Source organism: Gymnogyps californianus, chromosome 17 (genome assembly GCF_018139145.2).
Source record: "Gymnogyps californianus isolate 813 chromosome 17, ASM1813914v2, whole genome shotgun sequence".
NCBI lineage: Eukaryota > Metazoa > Chordata > Aves > Accipitriformes > Cathartidae > Gymnogyps > Gymnogyps californianus.
This window is the reverse complement of record NC_059487.1, coordinates 405,048-426,285: the sequence shown is the minus strand read 5'-3', so window position 1 is coordinate 426,285 and position 21,238 is coordinate 405,048. Positions and strand designations below refer to the sequence as shown.

At 41.5% G+C, this 21,238-nt stretch overlaps 1 protein-coding gene across 3 annotated transcripts in view; it reads left to right on the top strand.

The window, feature by feature from the left end:
- Positions 1-752: 752 nt before the first annotated feature.
- The window catches only part of RBM39 (RNA binding motif protein 39), a 32,313-nt gene continuing 11,827 nt past the window's right edge, over positions 753-21,238 (top strand). Inside the window, exons 1-10 of one of the 3 annotated variants that reach the window (XM_050907531.1) lie at positions 753-1,037; positions 4,450-4,512; positions 6,358-6,407; positions 10,095-10,289; positions 15,841-15,906; positions 16,014-16,067; positions 17,419-17,536; positions 18,165-18,317; positions 18,881-19,018; positions 20,575-20,640. In XM_050907531.1, the coding sequence (XP_050763488.1) occupies positions 4,462-4,512; positions 6,358-6,407; positions 10,095-10,289; positions 15,841-15,906; positions 16,014-16,067; positions 17,419-17,536; positions 18,165-18,317; positions 18,881-19,018; positions 20,575-20,640 (891 nt within the window). In that variant the 5' untranslated portion in view covers positions 753-1,037; positions 4,450-4,461. Of the gene's footprint in view, positions 1,038-4,449; positions 4,513-6,357; positions 6,408-10,094; positions 10,290-14,612; positions 14,947-15,840; positions 15,907-16,013; positions 16,068-17,418; positions 17,537-18,164; positions 18,318-18,880; positions 19,019-20,574; positions 20,641-21,238 lie in introns of those variants that run through there. The other 2 variants (XM_050907529.1, XM_050907530.1) reach the window with 2 other exon arrangements.

The window sequence follows — 21,238 nt, the reverse complement described above, 5'->3', positions numbered from 1 at the left end:
TGGACAAGACACTTGCGTACAGCCAGGAGAGAGGCTGGGGCACACGGCAGAATCAAACTTGGGGAGAGGAGGAGTTGCAACAAGTTTGCTGGAAGGCAAGAGACCATGACAGGGCTCCCCTCACGCGGGGCTCGGTGCTGGGGCTGGAGGAACGCCCTGAAGGATCCAGGACATGGCTGCTCCCGAGCCAAAAAAGGAACGGAGGCTCCGAGCCCGCAGGCACGCTGCCGAGCACCCACGCAGGACCGCGATGGGCTCTCGGACACAAGACGCACCCGCTGCCCCACTCTGGCTGCGGGACGGCGCCCGGGGCCCCGCACAGCTCCGCGGAGGCGCCCGGGGGAGCCGGGCCCGGGCTGGGTGAAGGCCGCAGCACCCCAGCGCTGCCAGGGAAGGGGCTCGCAGGCCCGGGGGCGGCGCAAGGGTCCCGGCCCAGACCCGGGGGCGGCTCTGCCCTCCGCGGTGGCGGGGGAGGGGGGTGGCGGGGGTTAGCCCCCGCGGGTCACCTTTGACCTTCCCGCCGCGCCCCAGGCGGGCGGGGGCGCTCTCGCGAGAGCGCGGAGGCGCGTGACGGCCCCGCCCGTCTGCCCAAGTCTCGCGAGCGTTTGAGGCGCCGCTTCCGGGCGCGGTGTCTCGCGAGAGGCGGCGGGCGCGGGCGCGCGGGGCCTTGTCTGGCCCTGCGTCTCGCGAGAGCCCCTGCGCCGGGCGCTGGGCGCCCCCGTGCCGTGCGCGGAGCCTGCGAGCAGCGAGACGCGGCGGGCGCCATTTCGGGGAGCAGCCGCCGGTGCCAGAGCCGGGGCCCAGCCCGGGTCCGGGGACCGCCCGCCACGGTCGCGCTGCCCCTCGCCGCCTGCCGCCCTGGGGCTGGCCGAGCGGCGCCGTCCATCTGAGGTTTAGACGCCTGGAGAGGGCTCCTGAGCCCTCGGGCCCATCCCCCACCGTCAGCGCAGCCAGCGCCGGAACCGGGAGCCACCGCCGCCGCCGCCGCCGCTGGACCTCGGGCGCCCGAACGAGGACAGCACCCGCCCGCGGCGCAGGTAACTGCCGGGCGGGGGGCCGGGCCCCGCCGCTGGGCGAGCTGCGGCCTGGCCCGCGGAGCGCCGAGGCCCTGGCCTGCGAGCGGCCCGGGAGGCCCGCGTCCCTCCCGCCGCCGTGGTCGCCTCTCTCCGGCTGGGCGTCCCCGTCCCTCGCCCTGGGGGGCCGCCGCTGGCTTCCCCGCCGGCGTCCGCCCTGCGCCTCTGTGGGGCCGGAGCGCCCGGCGGGCTGCCCCCGCCCCGAGGCCGCGGCCCGGCTGTGCGGGGTTTGGTTGTTCCTATGGCCACGTAGCGGGCGGATCCGTCTGTCCCCGCCGCGGCGCTGTCCCTCCCCGACTCCCCCCACGATGGCGCTGTGCGGAGTGACCGGCCCCGGCCGGCGCGGGGCTCTGGCCCTGCTGTCGCTGTCGCGGCCGGAGCTGACAGGGCGCGGGCGGAGCGGCGGGGAGCGGCTCCGGGGCTGTTTACGTTGGGAGGCGGGGCGGGCATGAGGCGGGGGAGCGCCGGGCCGCCGCGGGCGGGCGGCTCTCGGGGCTCGGCAGCCGGCGGGGCGGACGGCCCTTCGGCCGGGGCGCGCAGGGAGCGCGGGCCTCTGGAGTGCGCTGGCAGCGTGCGGTGCTGGGAGCAGGCCGGGAGCCCCGGCGGGGAGGGGCGGGTTGGTTGTAGCGCAGCGGTGCGTTGGAGAAGCCGCACTCGTTAAGTGCCGATCGCATAGGGAGTGCGCGGAGGACTGCGGGTGGGAACCCGCTGGGCAGGGGTGTATGTGCTGCGGAGAGCTGAGCTTCCCTCCCGAAGCGCCGACGTTCTCCCTAAACTTCCCTGGTGCTTTTCCAGGAGGCTCCTTGCAAAGCGAGAGTGGAATTGTCATTTCTTGGAATTTCCAAAGCTGCTAATTTCGAGGGGAGGACCTTTTTAAACTCCTTTTATGCAATATAACGTGGCAAAAAGAGATGGAATCTGCCTTCAGAATACTGGCCAGATCACTAGCAGTAAATTTCATGTCCCTTTAGGTTTTCTGTAGACCCACAAAGTTTCGAGTGGAGTTCATTCCTTGTTTGTTTTCATGTTTTGGGGTTTTTTTTTGTTGTTGTTTTTTGTTTTTTTCCCTCTACAGAGATGTTGGGCATATGCAGCTTTTTTTGAGTAAGCTGAAAGGCTTTTATGAAAATTGTTTTGAGCTTCTTCAGTGTTTAATGAAAGATACTTGAAAATCTGTCATAATTTTCTACTTGTTTGAAATTAATGACTCTTATTTGTGATTTTTTTTTTTAAAAAGAATAACTATATGTAGCATCATTATATGCATTACATGAATTACAAAGTCAGTAGTAGGTCTGTGTGATGTGAACAGAAGGTATTCCAATAAAAACCATGGTATTATACTAATGAAAGTGTTTTGTACAGAGCACAAAGGGCACAGATTGCAGGGGGTGAGACCAAAGGTCCGTGTAACGCAGGATCTTGTCTGTGATGGTGGCCAACAGTAAATAACTAAGAAAGAATAGGAACACAGGGCAATCGTACAGTGATACTTCTTTCTGTGTGCTCTTAGTCATCAGCTAGTTGTGGTTCAGGGTCACGAGGCATGTCTCTTTAATGAAAAGCTTTTTCTGTAAACTTTTGTGCTTTTTTGTTTTGGGTTTTTTGAACACTGCATGTGGGTTTTTTTTTCCTTTGTTAGTATCCACAGTGCTTTGTAACAGTGAATTCCATGGCTAAATGCGGTGTGAATAAGGACCTTTGTTGTGAACCCACTGGATGATCGTTCATTCACTCTTATTATTTGGGTGAATGTGGTAATAATCATTCCCTCTTCACTTTTCCATACCACTCATGATTTGATGGTCCCTATTATGGCCCCCATCTCCTCCCTGTGGCCACTCCTTTTCAGGATGAAGAATCCCACCCCAGGTGTAGCTGGATATGTTAGCTAAATTACACATATGAAAATGTAATTGTGGGTGGGAGTTGTCACTGGTGGGAGTTTTCTTGTAGAATCCTGGGTTTGGCCTCATGCTTTTTCATGGTCCTTAATCATACTGATGTACTTGTTCATACCAAATGCTGGTAGAGCAGTGGTGAATTAAATCATATGCATGTATGTAGATGACTTGAAAAGCTGAATGTAAATGCTCTAGTAGAAAGTAAAATTGAGCCATTACCCATAAACTAAGGATGATCATATTTGTAAGTGATAGCACTATAGCCCAAGAGGTAGTAGCTTCAAAATGAGGTTAACGTCTTGGTTAAGTAATTGAGTATGAACTTCCAGTGCTCTGATACTGCCGAAGGATTATGTTTTATTCTTGATCGTATTAATGAGCAATGGTCAGATGTGGGTGGGGGAGTCACTTGATTCTTAACATGTGGTGCAGCTCTGGTATAATAATCTCAGTTATGAGCGAACAGCTTAAAGGATCTTGAAATGTTGGAATAATTTCATTATGCTGGCTGAGTCTCTGGACAGCACGGTTCCTGCAGCAATGCCCGTAACCAAGGTGCAAGAATTAACGTGTATGATTAAAAATCCATTTTATGGCACACATGCAGGAAAATCTGCACTCGGGCTGTCTGACGTGGGCCTAGAGGCCTGGCCATTTTTGAGCTTAAGAAAGAAAAAGGAGAGAAACTGTTTTATTAAGAGATTTGAGGAAGTTGAGTCTCTATAATGCAGAGAGTCTTGAGAGATTCTTAATAGCATACCTGCATAGGGAAAGGGATAATAAACACAAAAATACATTAGGGGGTTGAAGGTGAGAAATAAGAGGAACAATTTAAAAAAAAAAGTTTGTGGTGATTAGTATTACATGGCATGGTGGATCTTTTTTGTCTGAAAACTGAAGTTCCAGACTGGATGGATCTTGTGTATGCTTTAGTAGCTCTTAATGCTTGAATTGTAACTGTTTCTTCTGTGGCCCCTATTACGCAGGAGGCTGCATTTCTTAAAGGACCGTAGTGTTCACTTTAAGTCTTCAGATTAGTAAATGAGATGGTAGCAAATGCTAGGAAGCTGTGAACAGGTTTGCCTGAATGTTTGTTCCATGTTCTTTACGTGTCTCTCTTGGGTCCTTTGGTCAAGCTCTAGTACTTCTCAAGATGGTCACCAGACTTGTGTTTCTGTGTCATAAATGATCTGTGCTCTTTGTTTTGAAAGAAATAGGTGGAATACCTCTGGGGTTTCCACTGCCTAATTGTGTTCAATAGCGTTTTGTTGTTCGCAGCTATAATTGCTTTGTGTCACATTCTTTATCATCTCACTGGGCAGAGCTTCATTCCAGTTCTTGTTGGAAATGTCTTCTGAGACACTGCTCTGTGAATTTGAGCCAATGCAGTGATGGCCTCTTAAGCAAAAGCCTTTGGAATATAAAGCACAAGGGTGTTTTCCATCTCAGGTGGATTTTGCTGTTTCTTTCAGGTGTCCTGAAAAATGGCTGATGATATTGATATTGAAGCAATGCTTGAAGCTCCTTACAAGAAGGTGAGAAAAATGTGCCAGTGAGGTCCTGTTTACCTTAATTTAGCATTATTCATGAAACTACTGCTGAACTGTAAACTAACATCCCTGGAGCCCTCATGATTTATCTTATTGGAGATGCATTACATGTAACTTACAAGTAAATATATACTGTTAATGTAATTATATTGTGCAGTAGTTTCACTTCAGCGTGATGAATAAATGCCCATCTATCTCTCTTTGTAGACTTGCCTAACGATATCTCACCTCTACTCCCATGAATTCACCTTTGATTCCAGTGTGAACTGTCAATCATAAGGTAGTAATTGAGTGACGTATCGCTGTACCGTGGTCCCCTAGGTTTAAAAAAAAAAAAAAAACCACAAAAAAAAACCCCCACCCAAAAGCAAACAAACAAAAAATCAAAACACAAAAAAACCCAAAAACCAAGAAACCAAAAACCTCTCCTAAAATTGCCAGGTCCAGTTTGGTATAGCAACAAGGTGAATGCAGTGGTTTGGGAAAACAGCAGGGTTCCAAGAATAACCTTTTCACCAGTCCCATGGCAAGTAAATATTTGAACAGTCTGCTCAGTGCAAGAAGAGTGAGACTTGCTTTTAATGCAGAAGACTGGTGGTGGTTAATCTTTTAACAGGGCAGATGGAAATCTATTGCTGAGTGAACGAATTTACGGAAATTCTTGGATCCCTGAATAGAATGTTCTTAGCAAGTAAAAGACAGTATCACAGTCTGCGGTGTCATTCTAAAATAAGCTCTTGTATTCTTCTGTCCTAGTTGTTTAATTAGGAAATGTCAATTTTTATGCAAAATTTTTATCAATTAGCGTAGTGATGTCTTTTACCTAAACCAGCAGCAAATGAATACTGTCTTTTTTGTTTTTCACCAAATGGTGGTGAAGTGTTAACTTTATGCATGCTTTAGCACTGGTTTCGCAAGAAATGTATATTAAGTTTAAGTGGCTTAGGAATTGTACTTTTGATATAACTGATGTGATTAAACTGTAAAGCAAGTATATAAATTATATAGCAGCTATTGTTAGTCTATTCTGCAGTGTTTATTACAACCATGTCATGAATTTTGGATGAGCATTTGTAAGTTTTAAGTGGTATATTTAGTTTATGTAATATTTAGCAATTACGTTAAAATCTTGAAGAGAAATTTGTAAATTGTTATGTTAAAATTCTTGTGTCCTGGTTTAACATGGATATTTTCCATGTAAACAGGTATGGAAATAGGGAATGTTTAGGCTGGACTGGTGGATTATTGATGACTTTCTTGGGAGTCGACGTTACTAAAGCAGTGTGAATCCCTGTTTGCTTCAGGGCGAGATGTGTGACAGAGGTGACATCAAGCTCTTACAACCCTTCAACGAAAATGAGCGAAGATCTCGGGAATGGCATCGGTCACAGGAAATCCATAGTGGCTGGCTGCTAGCGTAGCCACTGGGGCTTAGGCAGAGATATAGCCTTGGTACTGATCAGAGGGGCACACAAACACAAACCTGAAAATTCCTCTTACATTTTATAGAAATAACATTTAACCACTTGAGTGCTGAATTCTACAGGATAACTTGCTCTCTAAACCATGTAAGGAAGTATCTACAATTTAATATACACTTTAAAATGATGTAAGTCTTGTATTTTGTAATTGTATGACTTAAATTTAAGCAGCAAAGTGGTTAAACATGCCTACCTAAATTTTCTAAAGCTTTCCACATTAAACTGTAAACAAATAATTTAGTATTAAAATTTTTGTTTTGTATTTTCTTATTCCTATTCCCATTACCCTTTGACCACTTGAAATGTTTCCGCTTCGTCCTCACGATGTTCTTCTATCAACCCTGCTTAGGATGAGAACAAATTGAGCAGTGCCAATGGCCACGAAGAACGCAGCAAGAAGTAAGTATTTTCTCAATTCCGTACATTTAGGGGGAGGCCGCTGATTTTTTGTAAACTTGCGAGTGCATGTCAGTAGTGTTTAGGGAAATAAAATGGAAGAGCTTGATATTTGCAATTGCTGCAACTGCAGCAATTATGAAATTTTCTTTTGTTTACAAATGTGGTTATGCCCTTGTCACTGATGTCATCAAAGTTGTGGAAACATTTAATGTTAGCATCAGATAAAAATACAGACTTGGTAGGTTCAGCATATTTAATTTCTTTTTTGTTGCTTTAGCAATGCAATGGATTTTGCATTTTAAAAATGTATTTGGTGTAGAATTTTATGTGATTTGGAACAGTTCAAAGCATTTGAAGATACCAATGCGTGAAAAGGTTTAGGGTGTTGGATCCCCTCCATCTATTCCCCCCCCGCCCCCCATTTGAAAATTTCTAAATTTTTTGTTTCTAATCGAAACTTTATAAAATTATACTGTAACCTTTTTAAAGAACCAGAGTACAAGCCCACCTTCTTCAGGAAGCATAATTCCAGGGTCTGAGCACCTGCTGATGACCCAAACACTCTGGAATCGGATCAGAAATTTGAAGAAAAATTTAAGAGTCTCTTAAATACCCCATATAAATGGAAGGTTTTTAAGTCTGTAAAATAAATTCCTTACCTTACAAGCATCATTTGGTGATGAGATTGTTGATGTAGGAAGAACAATAATGAATTTGATAGTTGAGTAAACAGTAACCAGTGCTTTTTTGTAACATACAGCTGAGTTAAGTCGGCATGTATGCTGTTGTCATCTTCTGAAATCATACAGCTGAAGTGCTGAAGGGATCCAAAGAACTTTTCTTCTCAGGTGTATAAATATTTGGGAAATGAGAAGTCCAGTTCCAACATCAGACTTGTGTTGGAATCTAATAATCTAAAATTGGTTATACCTTGTATCTGTATTCTAAACAATACTGTGAACATCGCTCTCATGCTAAATACTGAAACCCCTAAAGCCCCATCAAAAGCAGCTGCTCCCAATATTTTTAAGTTCTGAATTTTAATTGCTTTAAAACCAATATATATATATACACACACATGGCATGTAAAACCCTGCTTTTGTTTGGATGGCTAGTCTCATAAACTGGGATCTGAAAGAAAAGCAGTAGTTTTCAAATTTTAGAATTGGTTCTGACCTTGGTTCATGGTAGAATGATGAGAATACTAGAACGTATTTCAGTTCATTTCCTTAGTTGCTGTAACCTCTCTAAGAGTAAAGCAATGACATTTGTTATCTTTCTGCCCACGGTCCCATTTTCAGGTTGGACCTGTATGCTCTGAGCTTGTATTTCTAATTCAGAAAAACAGTAAACTAAGTTTAGAAAAAAATTATATTCTTGTAAAATAGAAGAAAGTCAAGGTGTTTTGCTACTGTTAGTCTTGCAATGTTATTTGTGTGGAGTTTCGCCTCTTTTACTGCTTTCCTAATTGTACCCTCGTGACCATTCAGAAGTGTTGCTCCTGTGGTATCTCCCCATTTCAGTTTTTGAGTTAGCAATTGCTGGAAGGTTAGTTATTCTTGTACTGCAGTTCTCTGATAGTATGAAGCTTTTTGTCCCAGAATTTTGATTTGATGCAGCTGTTGTTCCCCCTAAATCTTTAAAGAACGAACTACACCATTTTGTATGTGACTTGTGACAGTGTACACTGTTGCTGAAGACTAAGGTGTATATAGCCTTTACAAGGCTTCCTGCTTTGCTTATCAATTACATTGTTTGGAGTGTCACTATCTAGAGGATATTCTTTATCTACTTCAGTTGGACAATACTGAAAGAGGATTGAAACTGTCAGAAAAACCATAATTCATGGCAAACATCAACAACTAAAAAAATAACATTAGATGCAGTGTATTTTGCAGCTTTCAATAATTGTCAAATCATACTAAATTTCTGTTTTAGAAATTGGAAGGATTAAGAATCTGCAATTTTACTAGATGCCTCTACTGTATGTCCAGTTTAATCATGATTGGAAGGCAGAACGTGGCTCTTGACTGCTAGGAGTCTTTGCATGCAGAGAGGGTTCAGCTCACAGTTGGATAGTGAATAGTTGCTATCTTTACTGAAGACTAGGTGCAGTTACTGGTTACTGGTACTGGCCAGTATATTGAGCTACAGGTAGTATTTTTTGGAGCTGTTACGGTAGTGAGTGTTTGAGGGTTTTAACTTAGGGAGATATTGGTAAGTGATGGATCCTAGGAGAGAGACACTACGCATGCCTAAGTGTCACAAACTGCATTACAGTAGGAAGTGTGATTAAGTGATGATGATGCAGATCATTCTGGATTTCTGGGTGGTGTCATCTTATCAGAGATTGTGAAGCTTCTGAATATCAGGTTTTGAAGCAGCAGCTTCTCTGTCCATACAAAAATATTAGAGAAACTGATGGGGTGTTGTAGATAAATAATAAATTAAAAATGAAATATTCCAGTTTTTAAAACCAAATCACAAAATGTTTCTCTTGAGAGGTAAATGCTAAGATAGTTTTAATGGGTCTTCCTAGGTGGAGATTGGAGAGCAAAAGCTGCTGGTGATGATCAGGCTCTGTTAGATGTGGTAGCTGAGAGATTCTTTAGTAATTGAAACTAACTAGAAGTCTTAGTTTATACAGGGCCATAGAAAATAACAGGGATGAACTTTTTTAAAAAAGAGGGAGGTGGCATACAAAGTTTTTAAGTGTACGAGTGACCACTTTGAAAAAAGACGGTGTACCTAATCAGAAGGCCCAGAAGGAGGAGAGGAAAAATTCAATAGCAAAGGAGGATTTGAATTTCAAAAGTTTAGCAGCACAGTTGGTTAATCCCAAAATTTAGTTTGAGGTAAATTACTGTCTTAAGTAATTGCTTGAGCATCTGTTTAACGTGTGTTTTATGTGTACATATTTTAAAAACTAGGAGACTGTAGGTTTTTATGGTCTGAGACTGAGATAGAGGAAAAAAAAAATCACACGTAACCCAAAAAGTAGTCTGCCAAGAATGGAACAGTGGCTCACTGGTTTTCAAACATGAGGTATAATTGACTTACAGATTTTAAAAGTTTAAATTTTCTAAGTAAATGGTTAAAATTGTGAAGATCTGCAGTTTGCCCCAAACCTGTAAGAGCCGCAGACTTAGAAAAGCAAGTGGCTTATGAGTGGGAGTAGGAAGCAGAACTCTTAGGCAGTGTGTTAAGACTGATGGCAGGGAGTATCAAGGGAAAACAACCTTCCTTTCCCTCAGACTTGCCTCTTCCTTTCTATTTTAGTTGTGTTTTGTTTTACTTTGCTGTAAAAATACAATTTATTCTTAGCATCTTGATGGTGTATTTAAAGTATGTTTGAAAGACACATGAAGTACTGCATTTTGTGTGTACTAGATCTAATGCAGGAAGTACTTTTTCAGTCCTTTTACTCTTCCTGGAAGCCTTCTTTAGTGATTACAAAATTTAAAGTAAAAAAGTGCTTTGGAGTGCTTTATGTTGCTTGTGATAAATTTTAAAAGATTGCTGACATGCTTAACCACCCATTTAACAAAATAAACTTGTATAAATACCAAGAGGTAGAAACTTTTTCCTATCAATGTCTGTGACATCAGGTTAGAGGAACTGTGGAATGTGAGGTAAGTAATAACACTGAGCTACATGTGTAACCAAAGTTGTACTTTTCTTTCTCAGGAGAAAAAAGAGCAAGAGCCGAAGTCGAAGCCATGACAGGAAGAGGAGCAGAAGTAAGGAACGCAAACGGAGCCGAGATCGGGAAAGGAAAAAGAGCAGAAGCCGGGAAAGGAAACGGAGCAGAAGCAAAGAACGCAGACGCAGCCGTTCTAGAAGTAGAGATCGCAGATTCAGAGGCCGCTATAGAAGTCCCTAGTAGGTTATTTATGTAGAGTTGCATGTGTGCTGCTTCAGTGTATGATGTGGAAGCTTAAAGTTTCACACTCTGCTTTCTAAATTGGTCACTAATCACCTCAAAAAAGAAGGTGGGAGGTTAAGGTTGAAGAGTGTCAATAAATACGGAGTGAAAAAGAAGAGGACAGTAACTTACCCAGTTCTTCCTGCTAGTTTTCATTCCTACCCGAACACAGAAAGATGCAAAAGCAAGTGAAAGAATGTGTACAACTGACTGGAAAACGAAGTTTATCACAAAATTAAAATAACGAGCAAGTTTTCGACATGTCCTAACTATCTTCAGTATATAAACCTGATGGTTTAACTGTCAAAAAATGAATAGTAGTCTGTGACTTTGGTTACAGGCTCATAAAACCTTTTGCTTGTATTACTAAAGGTTTTTACTGGGTTGCTGCTCTTAAACACTTACTGCATAAACACTTCCTGTATTTATGCATCCAAACTGGAAGCGTCTTGTCTTGGTAATGCCCATGCATTACATATTTGCCCTGCTTTTTCTCAGGCTTGTTTAGAGGCTGTGGAAGAGTTCTTCAGTTCCTCTCAAATCTTTGGCTTGATATAACTTCTGCTGTAGGTAGTTCCCGACAGTTGTAAATAATTTCTCAAAAAACAATTTTTCATCGGTATTTATTGTGTGTTTCTGCTGTTCTGTATTCCTGCCCTCCCGTTTGCTCCCCATCACCTCTTTTTGCCTTCAAAGAAGCAGAAAAACAGTGAGAACTGGGCTGTATGCTTGGCTTTCATTGATTACCTGAGGCTGCTGTTTGTGTCTGCTTTTGTCCGGGTCTCATCTGAACTGTTGTCAAATCTCAGAATGCAAGATCATGTCGGAAGCAGGCATTTGAAAACGATGTATTTTTTAAATCATGGCATGTAATGTCATCTGCAATGGAGAAATCTCTCTCAAGATGTTTGAGAAGACAGTGTTTACCTTCTGATAAATTGCAGGCTTGTACAGTTTTCTGCACATGAATGTTTTTCTAGGTGGCTGGGTCCCAGCCTGGGGAATGCATTCCTTTTGATGCTCTTGGAATGCAAACAAAAAATGCCTGAGGTCTCAGGGTCTCATTTTACACTAAGTTACCTGGATGTTGGCATTTTCATAATGAAAACATACTGCAACTCCTGGCTCTGCTAAGATACAGTGGCATCCTGTGCTTCCATCAGCCCTGTATGTTTGGGGATCATAGAGCGTATCAGCCATGCTTTTACTTTGTCTCAAGTATCAAGCCTGTCAGAGCCTCTGTAAAGCTGCTCTGGGCTTCAGCTCTGAAGATTTCAGCTGTGCACAGTTGGCATGTTTTCTACAGCTCTTTGGCACCTGTAAGATTACAGTAGCTAGTTAGGTTGTGCCACTGTTGTGGCTCCAGACTGCCTCATAAACAGAGGACCTTGATCAAGATCTTCAGCCTTCCATATGTGGAGTCTGCCAGTCTTCTCACCTCCAATGTGACATTGTGTGGAGAGGATGTCTTTCATCTCATCACTTGATGGGGAGTTGCTGCGTTCTCCTAGCTGCGTCAGAGGGTTTTGTTCTTTGTTTTTACTGTCGTCACTTGGGTGAGAAAGTTCTTCACCTGGAGAAATATGGGAGTTTCAGTGTTCCAGTCTTCCAAAATAATTTCCTCAAGTAGAGGTTGAAAGTATGGACATTACTACAGTAACCCATGCCTGTTTTAATGCATCAAGATACGTTGTGCCAGGAAGGTAAATGATTGCGAGGGGTCTTTTTCATTGTTCTGGTACACTTCCGTAGGTGTTCTGGGCAATTTCTCTGGTATTGAGAGACAATGAACAAAAAGGCAAGATAATCTCGTATGCCCCTGAGGATGCAAGGTTGTGCTTATTGGTTTGGCAGTGTTGTCTTCTCTGCTTCACTTGCTGAATTGTTGCTTTCATTTAACCAAGTAGAATTTTAGTTTAAAGTAGTTTAGTGGAAGACTGGTATAGGGCAACTATGTGCATCCCAGAGGCATTGGCATTGACTGTTGTATAGCCAGCAGTTGGCTGTTAACTTCTAGGTCATGAATGATGCTGTTGAAGTGATACACATGCTAACGCGATTCCAAAATTCTAGTTTTGGCTCAGAAGGTGTGAAAGAGAAGGGACTTCAGAAGGCATGAGGGAGAACTCTTCATTTCCTGTTCAGGACTCTTCAATGCAGAGACTCTTCTTTAAAAGCTGTATAACAGGCGCTGACTTTCAGGGAGACACAAGTTCTAGAGATGAAGCCTCCTGCGTCATCAGCCTCCTTTGGATCAGATACCTTTGAATCTACCAAAAATGGGGCTTCCATATGAAGAAACTGTCTCTGTAGCAGTGCCATCAGCTCAGCGTTTCAAAAGGAGCTACCAGAATGCTCTCACTGGCTGGAGAATTTGAATCTGGAGTCTCACCTTGTGGGGCTGTTCAGATAGTTCTGAGTTGGTGTTACTGCAGACAGTGTTGTAGCTGACTGCAACACCTGGTTCAAAATGTTTTGTGGCTGTATTTTTTTTTTTATTTTACTCTTCCTCTTCCTTGTGATCTTTCTCATTTGCTTTATAAAGGCCCCTTTTCAAGCTAATATCTCTAAACTGAGATGTTTTTGCTGCCGGGAGTGATGTGGAAGTGTCTCTGCAATAGTGAGAAGAGAAAGTCTAGTATAGGTAATTCTGAAGGGAAGGGAGAAGAGTGTGCCACAGAAAACCTGAGGACTTTGAATTTGTCATCTTAAGCATGAGATAGTGATTAAATGTTTTGATTTTTTTAAAATTGGATGACTGGCTTGCATTGCTTCATGTTGACAGGGTTTTTTAATGTTATTCTTCTCACATATCTTGCCCCTTAAGTGTTTTACAGTTATAATATTAGGTCTCTTAGGAGAAAGAACTTGACCAGGTATTCTTGCGTAGACATCTGTCTGACAAATCCCAGCTACTGCTAACACACAGAAGTCATCACTTAAACTGTCCTGTTGCTCTTCTGGAACCAAGAATTTAGGCAAAGCCGCTTGGAAAACAGGGTTATTACATGAGGACTGAAAGTTCATCATGATTCTCTTGGACTTTGTTAGCCAAAGCTTGCCTTGTCTGAGACTCTTTTGTTGGAGTCTTAGATATGACTAAGCAGACGAAAGCTGATATTTTACTATCTTCTGACCTGGCTATTGTTCTTGGGCCATGTGGCATCACGTAGGTTTAGGAAAACGTGTACCTAGCTGTGCTTTGGCTATACACAAGACTTAGTGCATTTGGCTTGTGAAGAAGGTAACCCCTAGACGTAAAGATAAATTGCTTGTGACTCGGTGCTTCCATACATGATAGCAGGAACGGGGCAACAACTGTAAAGAGTTCTTAGGCAGTAGGAGGAAAGAAGAAAATTCCCCTGAGATCTGCAGCTTTACAAGCAAGTCTCCTTAGGAAAACCCAAAGAAATGCATCCTGCAGAATACTTTTGAAAAAGGATCTTCAGAAGGTAACTTGGGCCATCATCTTGCCCCAGGCAGCTTTCTGCTCGGTCTGTTCCAGTGGTCTGTTACGGCTTTAGTTTGCTGCGGTTTTTTAATGTTTCTCCCATGTAGTCATGTAAATAAGATACTACTTATTTGTCAAGAGTGAAAATGGAAAAGAGATTTTTGGAGTTGTGGGGTTTTGGGTTTGTGGGGGTTTTTGTTGTTTGTTTTTTGTTTTTTCCTCAGAACTTGTGCATGTATTTGAAAACTGTTATTGTGTATCTTCTCAGATTTTTTTCATTGGGTTTAGTCAAACACTTAAAACATTTCTTACACTGTTTCCTTAAAAACTCATGGTCTTGATTATTGACCGTCATTTAGTTGGTCTGCATGTTAATATGCTGGAGTCACTGTAATTGGTTTGTCTTGCTGCATTTGAATTGAAATGGAGAACACCATGTTCTACATCAGGAGATACGAAGATGCAAGGCAATCTGATAAGAAGCCAGCCTCTGGAATTAGTACCAACATTTCCAGATGCAGCTTTTGGCAGTGTGTGTCATAGACATTGGAGAACCTGAATGGACTCTCTCAGCAGTCATTTGTCTGAACTTGAGTAGGAAGTGGAGTAATTTATCCTTGGCAAAAATAAGTCTGTTTTTGATGAATAGTGCTCTCATCTCAACATGTGCCTGTTTTTTATGTCTTATTTTCTCTTAATAAGTAGTTATTTTCTCTTAATAAGTAGTTATTTTCTCTTAATAAGTAGTTTCTAAATGGTCTTTTTTCTTTATTTTTTTCCAGTGTTATACAGGGCCATATTTCCCTTGCTTTAACCTGACCAGCACGGTTTTGGATCTTGGCCCACTACTTCCACCTGTGTCATGACATGTTTAAAAATGGGCATCCTCCTCCTTGTTGTGGATGCTGAGTTTAACTATAAGCATTACTGCTCCACTGAGTAGCAAGAAGACGTTTATCAGACAAATTGGTTGGCTAAATGGATTTAGTGAAAGACTACTTAATGTCTTCAGACTGCCGTGTCTTTCAGGGTGTTTTCACATCAATTTATAGCCACAGCAGAAAGAATCAGTTCTGTGCAGATGGAAAGACAAACCCCCTAGCATTCAGTCTGTGCAGCAGTGCCTCTGCCGTTCGGTGGATATACAGGAAGAACGTTAACAGGTGTTGTTCTTTGCCTTGTACCTACAAGGAGATCAAGTTCAGGGAGAACATGATAGGATGAATCTTACTGTTCATGTCAGTCTGTTACCCTGTGCCACAATAACTAGCAAGAGGACTGTCCTTAACATGGAAGCAATGGGCAGATTGCCACTTGTTCTAACAGCCTCTGTGAAGCCTGGAGAACTAAAATTAGATTCAGCCAAGAGATTAGATTCGTTCTGTGGTGACATGTCTATATAAGGTTAACTGCTGGCTTAAATGGTTCTGTATTTTGATGTCCATTAAGAACTTTACTTAAAGGAAGCTGCATTTACATATTCATAGCACTTTAGTGGCTAGAGCTGAGAGAACATTAGTGAATGTGTCCCTTGCAGTTGTCTGCAGGGAGCTACTTTGGTTTCCACTTGCACCTTAAATTTCATGAAACTTTCAGTTTTAAAATGTTACACTTGAGCAAATAGCTGCCAGCACCACTTTGCTCAAAACTCTGAGGCTGAGTTCCAGGCCGTTAAGGTACTGCTTTGCAGTCATCAGTAGGTAGAATATGCATGTGGACAAAAAAAAAATGTAAAGAAGATTACAACAGTAACTGTAGCTCAGAATATTTTGCACATGCAAATGTGCCATGTCTGGCTGGCTCATGATTCAGTTCTTGGAGTCCTGCATATTCTGGGATTTTGTGATGCAGATGAAACTGAACAGGGAGCATATTCTGTGCCTTATGGTTTGGAGTGCTGCACGTAGCTTATGCATGCTATGGGTGCTGCTAATGGAAAATGTTTACAAGCTCAGGTGCAAGGGTGGGTGAGCACTTGCAATGTAATGTGAGTACAGACAGGAAATCATGAATCCAGGTACTCTGGTGAGTAATGTCTGTCTTTGCTTTTGCCGTAGTTCTGGTCCAAAATTCAACAGTGCCATCAGAGGGAAGATTGGTCTGCCTCACAGCATCAAGTTAAGGTTTCTGAATTTTCTCTTCTCTTTATTGCATCATTAATAGGTTTTGTTTAAAATCAGACTGGTATATTTGAAGGTTTTCTTATAATCTTGTTGATCTCTCTTTATAGCAGACGACGCTCCAGAAGCAAAAGTCCCTTCAGAAAAGACAAGAGCCCTGTTAGGTAGGACTTTTTACACACGTTTCGGGGTTTTTTTTGTCCAGTTGAAGCTGGAAAAGTCATGGTGAAATAATACATGACTACTTGCTCTCCAGCTTATACTCACAAGTAATGCTGGAGTTCATTCAGAAAGCCCATGAGAGGAGAGCATTGAAAAGACGTTGCTTTCTCCCCATGTCATAAACTATCTTCCCCCCCCATAACAGTGTACAATTGTAAATAATGTCAGTTTGCAAAACATGTCTTGCTTTGCTTTTTGTGTTTCTATATTCTCAATCTTTTTCCTGTTAATTGTGATTTAAATTAGCTAGCTTTTCTGCTAAATCGTACTTAATAATCTTAAGTGTGGAATGGAAAAGTACTGTACAAATGCTTCTTTTTCCTATTCAGTGTGTATTGATGTTATTTGTAGAGAAGCCAGGTACCTTTGAAATCCAGGAGGTGCTTATCCATTCTTAGGCTTCTCATTTAAGGGAATTGGATTTAGATAGCTGCTAATGAGATTATTCTCTTATGCAGTTAAATTTAACCAGTCTTGCTTTGTTTTTTTAGTTATTAGCAAACTCTTGCTGAGATAATTTAGTTTAAATTTTTCTTGTGTATTCTCAGTGATTTTTAAAAAATATTTATAAAAATATAAATACATATTACATGACTGGAAACTCAATCCAGGATCCAACATGCTAATTCTATCCTGTACTTAAGTACAGGTCAGATTTTTTTAGATTTGAAGCTTTAACACCTTAAAAGCAGTGCATCTAATTATTCACTATTCATACTTTTTTATGGGTTAACAAGCTGAAACTATAAAATGAGGACTGGGAATTCTGTTTGTATAGATGTCAGTATTGCTCATGCAGTGGCTGCAGTGACTCCAAAGTGACTGGGTAGATCTAAGATTTTAGTTTGCAAAGCCACAAAAAAAGGTTCGTACTCCTTGTCTGAGAGTTCAGACAGCTAGTCTGTGCTAATTAATCCTGTTTTCCTTTGTTTTCTTGTCCTTTCATCTCATCTTTTTGACTGCAAGCTCCCTAGTGGTACTGTTACCTGTTCCGGACAGTAGCAAAAAGGCACCTCTGTTTAGTTGGGACTTCTGTACTTAAAGTACAATTTTGCAGTCATATTTAATACTTACAGTTGAAACATGATATTTAGTAATGTTAAAGAAGTAAATATATTATTATAATAATATTAGGTATTCTTTTCAGTTCTTGTCTCTGCCTTTTTTAATATGGCAGGCGTTTTTTTTTCCTCATCAGACTTTGAAGTACTGATTATTTAAAGTTTCATGCATGGTCCAGAGATGAGTTATTTTAATTCAGATTATTTTTTAACTGAACTTTCCTCTTTCCAGAGAACCTATTGATAATCTTACCCCTGAAGAGAGGGATGCTCGAACAGTATTTTGCATGCAGCTGGCTGCAAGAATTCGACCGAGAGACCTGGAAGAATTTTTTTCTACAGTAGGGAAGGTAATTAATAGGGAGGTTACAGTGATTCTGAGTACTTCCTCAAGCTGTCCTAGTACAGGATTGATATTCTGCAGAATTGTAAGCAAGTGGCTTTCTGGAGCTTCCTATACAGGTGAAAGGGGGGATGAATGATGACCAACTAATTCTTAAAGGCTCTGAACATGAAAATGTAATTCATCAGGAGTTCATTGTTCACCATATGATGTGATGCAAAACGTGTCAATGCAATTCTGATTCAACCAACTTCATTTTTCAGAAGTTTCAGTCTTTTGCAGATAGGTCTGCCAGTTACAGTGAGACTTAAATTTGTTTAACTTTTAGTTTTTGAAAACTTTATTTGTTCTATCAGCTGTAAGGTTCTGGCTTAAATCACTACAGTGCTGCAAGTATTCTATTGCCCCTGTTCCTGTAGCATACTACATTTGACTTTGAATGGCAGCTTTTAATGCTAGCTTGCCTCTGGGGTATGTTTGTTAAGATAGCTTTACACCACTCTAGATTTGCAGCATAATCACAAAGCCATTGGCTTGGCAAGTAATTGTCTGGTTATTAATACGTTCCTGAGAAATGGACTGCATTAGGTTTTTTTTCCTTTAGCTCTAATGGCATTTCTCTACTTGCCTTTCAGGTTCGTGATGTGCGAATGATTTCTGATAGAAATTCCAGACGTTCAAAGGGAATTGCTTATGTAGAATTTGTTGATGTTAGTTCAGTGCCTCTGGCAATAGGGCTAACTGGACAGAGAGTCTTGGGTGTACCAATCATAGTACAAGCATCACAGGTAAGGAGTTGTAAACCTCATTTTTATTGGTGTTGAGTGGTACCTCTTTTATCTTGCTGGAAAACTTACTGTTTGAAAATTTGGTTACCATTGAACGTTTGGAAAACCTTAATAAGAATGATTATTTAAGCTAATTATAAGTGGACCTTTGTTTCTCATAGTTGACAGGCAAATTAAAGCAATTCAAAGTGATATAAATGCATTTTGAAAATACAGATGTTAAGAAACTAGTAATAATGAAAATGTAATAGTGTTACAGAATTGTAGTATGTATTATGTATGCTTTCCAGCATATGTAAAAAGTAAAGTGTTAATTTACTAGATACAAGCCAGAATTCTGCATGAAGTTGTTCAGTTTGAAGGCTTTTGGAAGCTGTGTCTTTATACTTAGTCATGGTCTTGGATTTTGTAGACTTTAAGTTAAAGTCCAATGGATAGGATGCAGATAAAACAGCTTGTATTTTTTGGTGAATCTGCTAGTTCTAATCTGGTAGATGTTTACTGCTTATGTTAGGGTTTTTTATTAAATTCTTACAGAAGATGAGTTTTTCTTTTTTCCTTAGGCAGAGAAAAACAGAGCAGCAGCAATGGCAAATAATCTGCAGAAGGGCAGTGCTGGTCCTATGAGGCTCTATGTGGGATCATTACACTTCAACATAACTGAAGATATGCTTCGAGGAATTTTTGAGCCGTTTGGCAGGGTAAATTTTAATTTGGCATGTTGTGTTATGGTAGTTTATCTGAAAAACCTAGATTAGTTGTGGAGTGCTCACAGCTTCTGGGAATAATTCAGCTTCACACCTGCAAAGCATTTGTTTCTTTTTCTCGCTCTTCTGTGCCTGAATACATAGGTTAGATACATAGTTAGTATTGGAGAACAAATGAGAACCTTGATTTGTGGTGTGGTCCACTGATTTTGAATGGCAGGTCTTATGAAGGAAAGCTGAGAATTCAGTGAGTACCTAAAATTACAAAACAAAAAACTCCCCCAAATAAAAAAATCCCTGTTATATCCTGCTTCTGCAGCTTGTAAATATCTTCCACCCACATGTGATTGTTAAAGCACAAAGCACAGAATCGAGTCTGAGTTCTGTTCACTGTGAATGTAGTCATTTCATCTGTTTCTGAGGATTTTTGCTTAAGCTTTAGCTCGTTACTACCATGAACTAGCCGTGTGTCCCATACAGCTCTGACACAGGCCCCTTTTTCGCTCCTGATCATTAGGTTCCAGTTTGTGGCATGGTAATATGTTTTTGTAGAGAGAGTTATGGAAGTGAGCAGATCGACTCCACGAGAAACTTCAGATTCATAGCAAATGTTAGCCCTACTGTGCTAACTAAGGCGTCATGGATATATCATTATTAGATAGGGGAAAAGTAATATACTTAATATGCTGCTTAATGGAAAAAAAAAAAGAAAAAAAGTCCATTGATGTTTCTTCATACTATCTTTGGATATTAACCCCTGCCTCATACATACTGTAACAGTGCTTTTCAGATGCTGTATTTAGATTCAGTATGTGTACGTATCCCTTTAATTCTGTTGTGAAAAAGCCTGGAAAATTGCAGCAATTTATTAAATTTTAATCCATGTGGCTGTTCTTGTTTTGTTTTCTCTCAAGGTCTGGCAGTATGATTAATGTAGTTTAGGAGGCTTACGTGTAGAGCTGTGAAAGTTTTTCCTTCTCCTGATTTCATATGCTGCAGTCTTAAACTCAGTTCTTCCTCTTCTGTGTTGCTGTCTGTTCCCAACACTACTTTATGGCTCATGGATGACTTACTAATATGTTTTAAATTCAGTAACTGTAAACTTCTAGGAGTTCCCATATGCCAGTAGCTATTTAAAATATGCACCTTTTTCTTAAAGCCCCTGGTCAAAGTCATGCAAACTGCTTTTCTTGCCTTGTAAAATGGAGTTTCTCAGCGTATGGGGTGCCATGACTGTAGTGTTTCATTTAGGATTTGATGATGTCTGCTAGAATGTTGCATCAGAACCAAGCCTCTACCTGTAGCTGGACTCAAAGGATAAATTACAGATAACCCTTATGTTTACCTGCTTCTGTTTTGGTATCGAAGTATGTATCTAGCTGCCTGTACACTAATTTTGACTTGAGGAAGGAATGACGAACTGATCAAAAAAACCCAACAGTGGTTTCACATTCATATATGTATATTTGGCAGGGTTGTATGCAGGTTTTGTTTTGATATCTTGTGATTTGCTCCGAAGTGTCTGATAATAGCTTTATTCTTATTTTTAGATTGAAAGCATTCAGCTGATGATGGATAGTGAAACTGGACGCTCAAAAGGATATGGATTTATTACGGTATGACTAGAATTGCTGGACTTCTTAAACGATTTCTGAGTGTAACCTTCCCATGTAGTAGTATAGCTCACTCGGCAATCTCTGTTAAGTCTCATCTTAGAAATGTCATGTTGCAGGACATGCAACAATGGCCTTTTTCTTTTTTTTCTGCCAGTTCTCGGTGGGTATTGTGGTTGAACAATGCACATGTTTAGAGTGGAATAGTATACTTTGTGGTCAGTGCCTGGTAAAGCAATGCTGGCTTCTGCAGACAAAGATACTAGTAAAGACTGGCATTTTCACAGTGCTGTGAAAATGATTGAATTTGAGCTTTTTAGGGGAAATAAAATTTTAGAGGCTGAAACTCAGTTGAAGACATCTTTCCTCTTTACCCTCAGATACATAATTTTGTGAACTTGGGTTTCTTGACTGTCCTGGCAGTTTGTCATGGGGGGAAAAAAAGTCTCGGCTGGGACCTCTGGCACTTGGAGACAAATGAAACCAAACTAACTCTATAGCTAATATTTGATGGTTTTAACACTGACAAAATATTTGTATATTTAATTTGATGTTACGCACCATAAAGCAGAACATCTGTTAGGAATAGCCAGTAAATGCA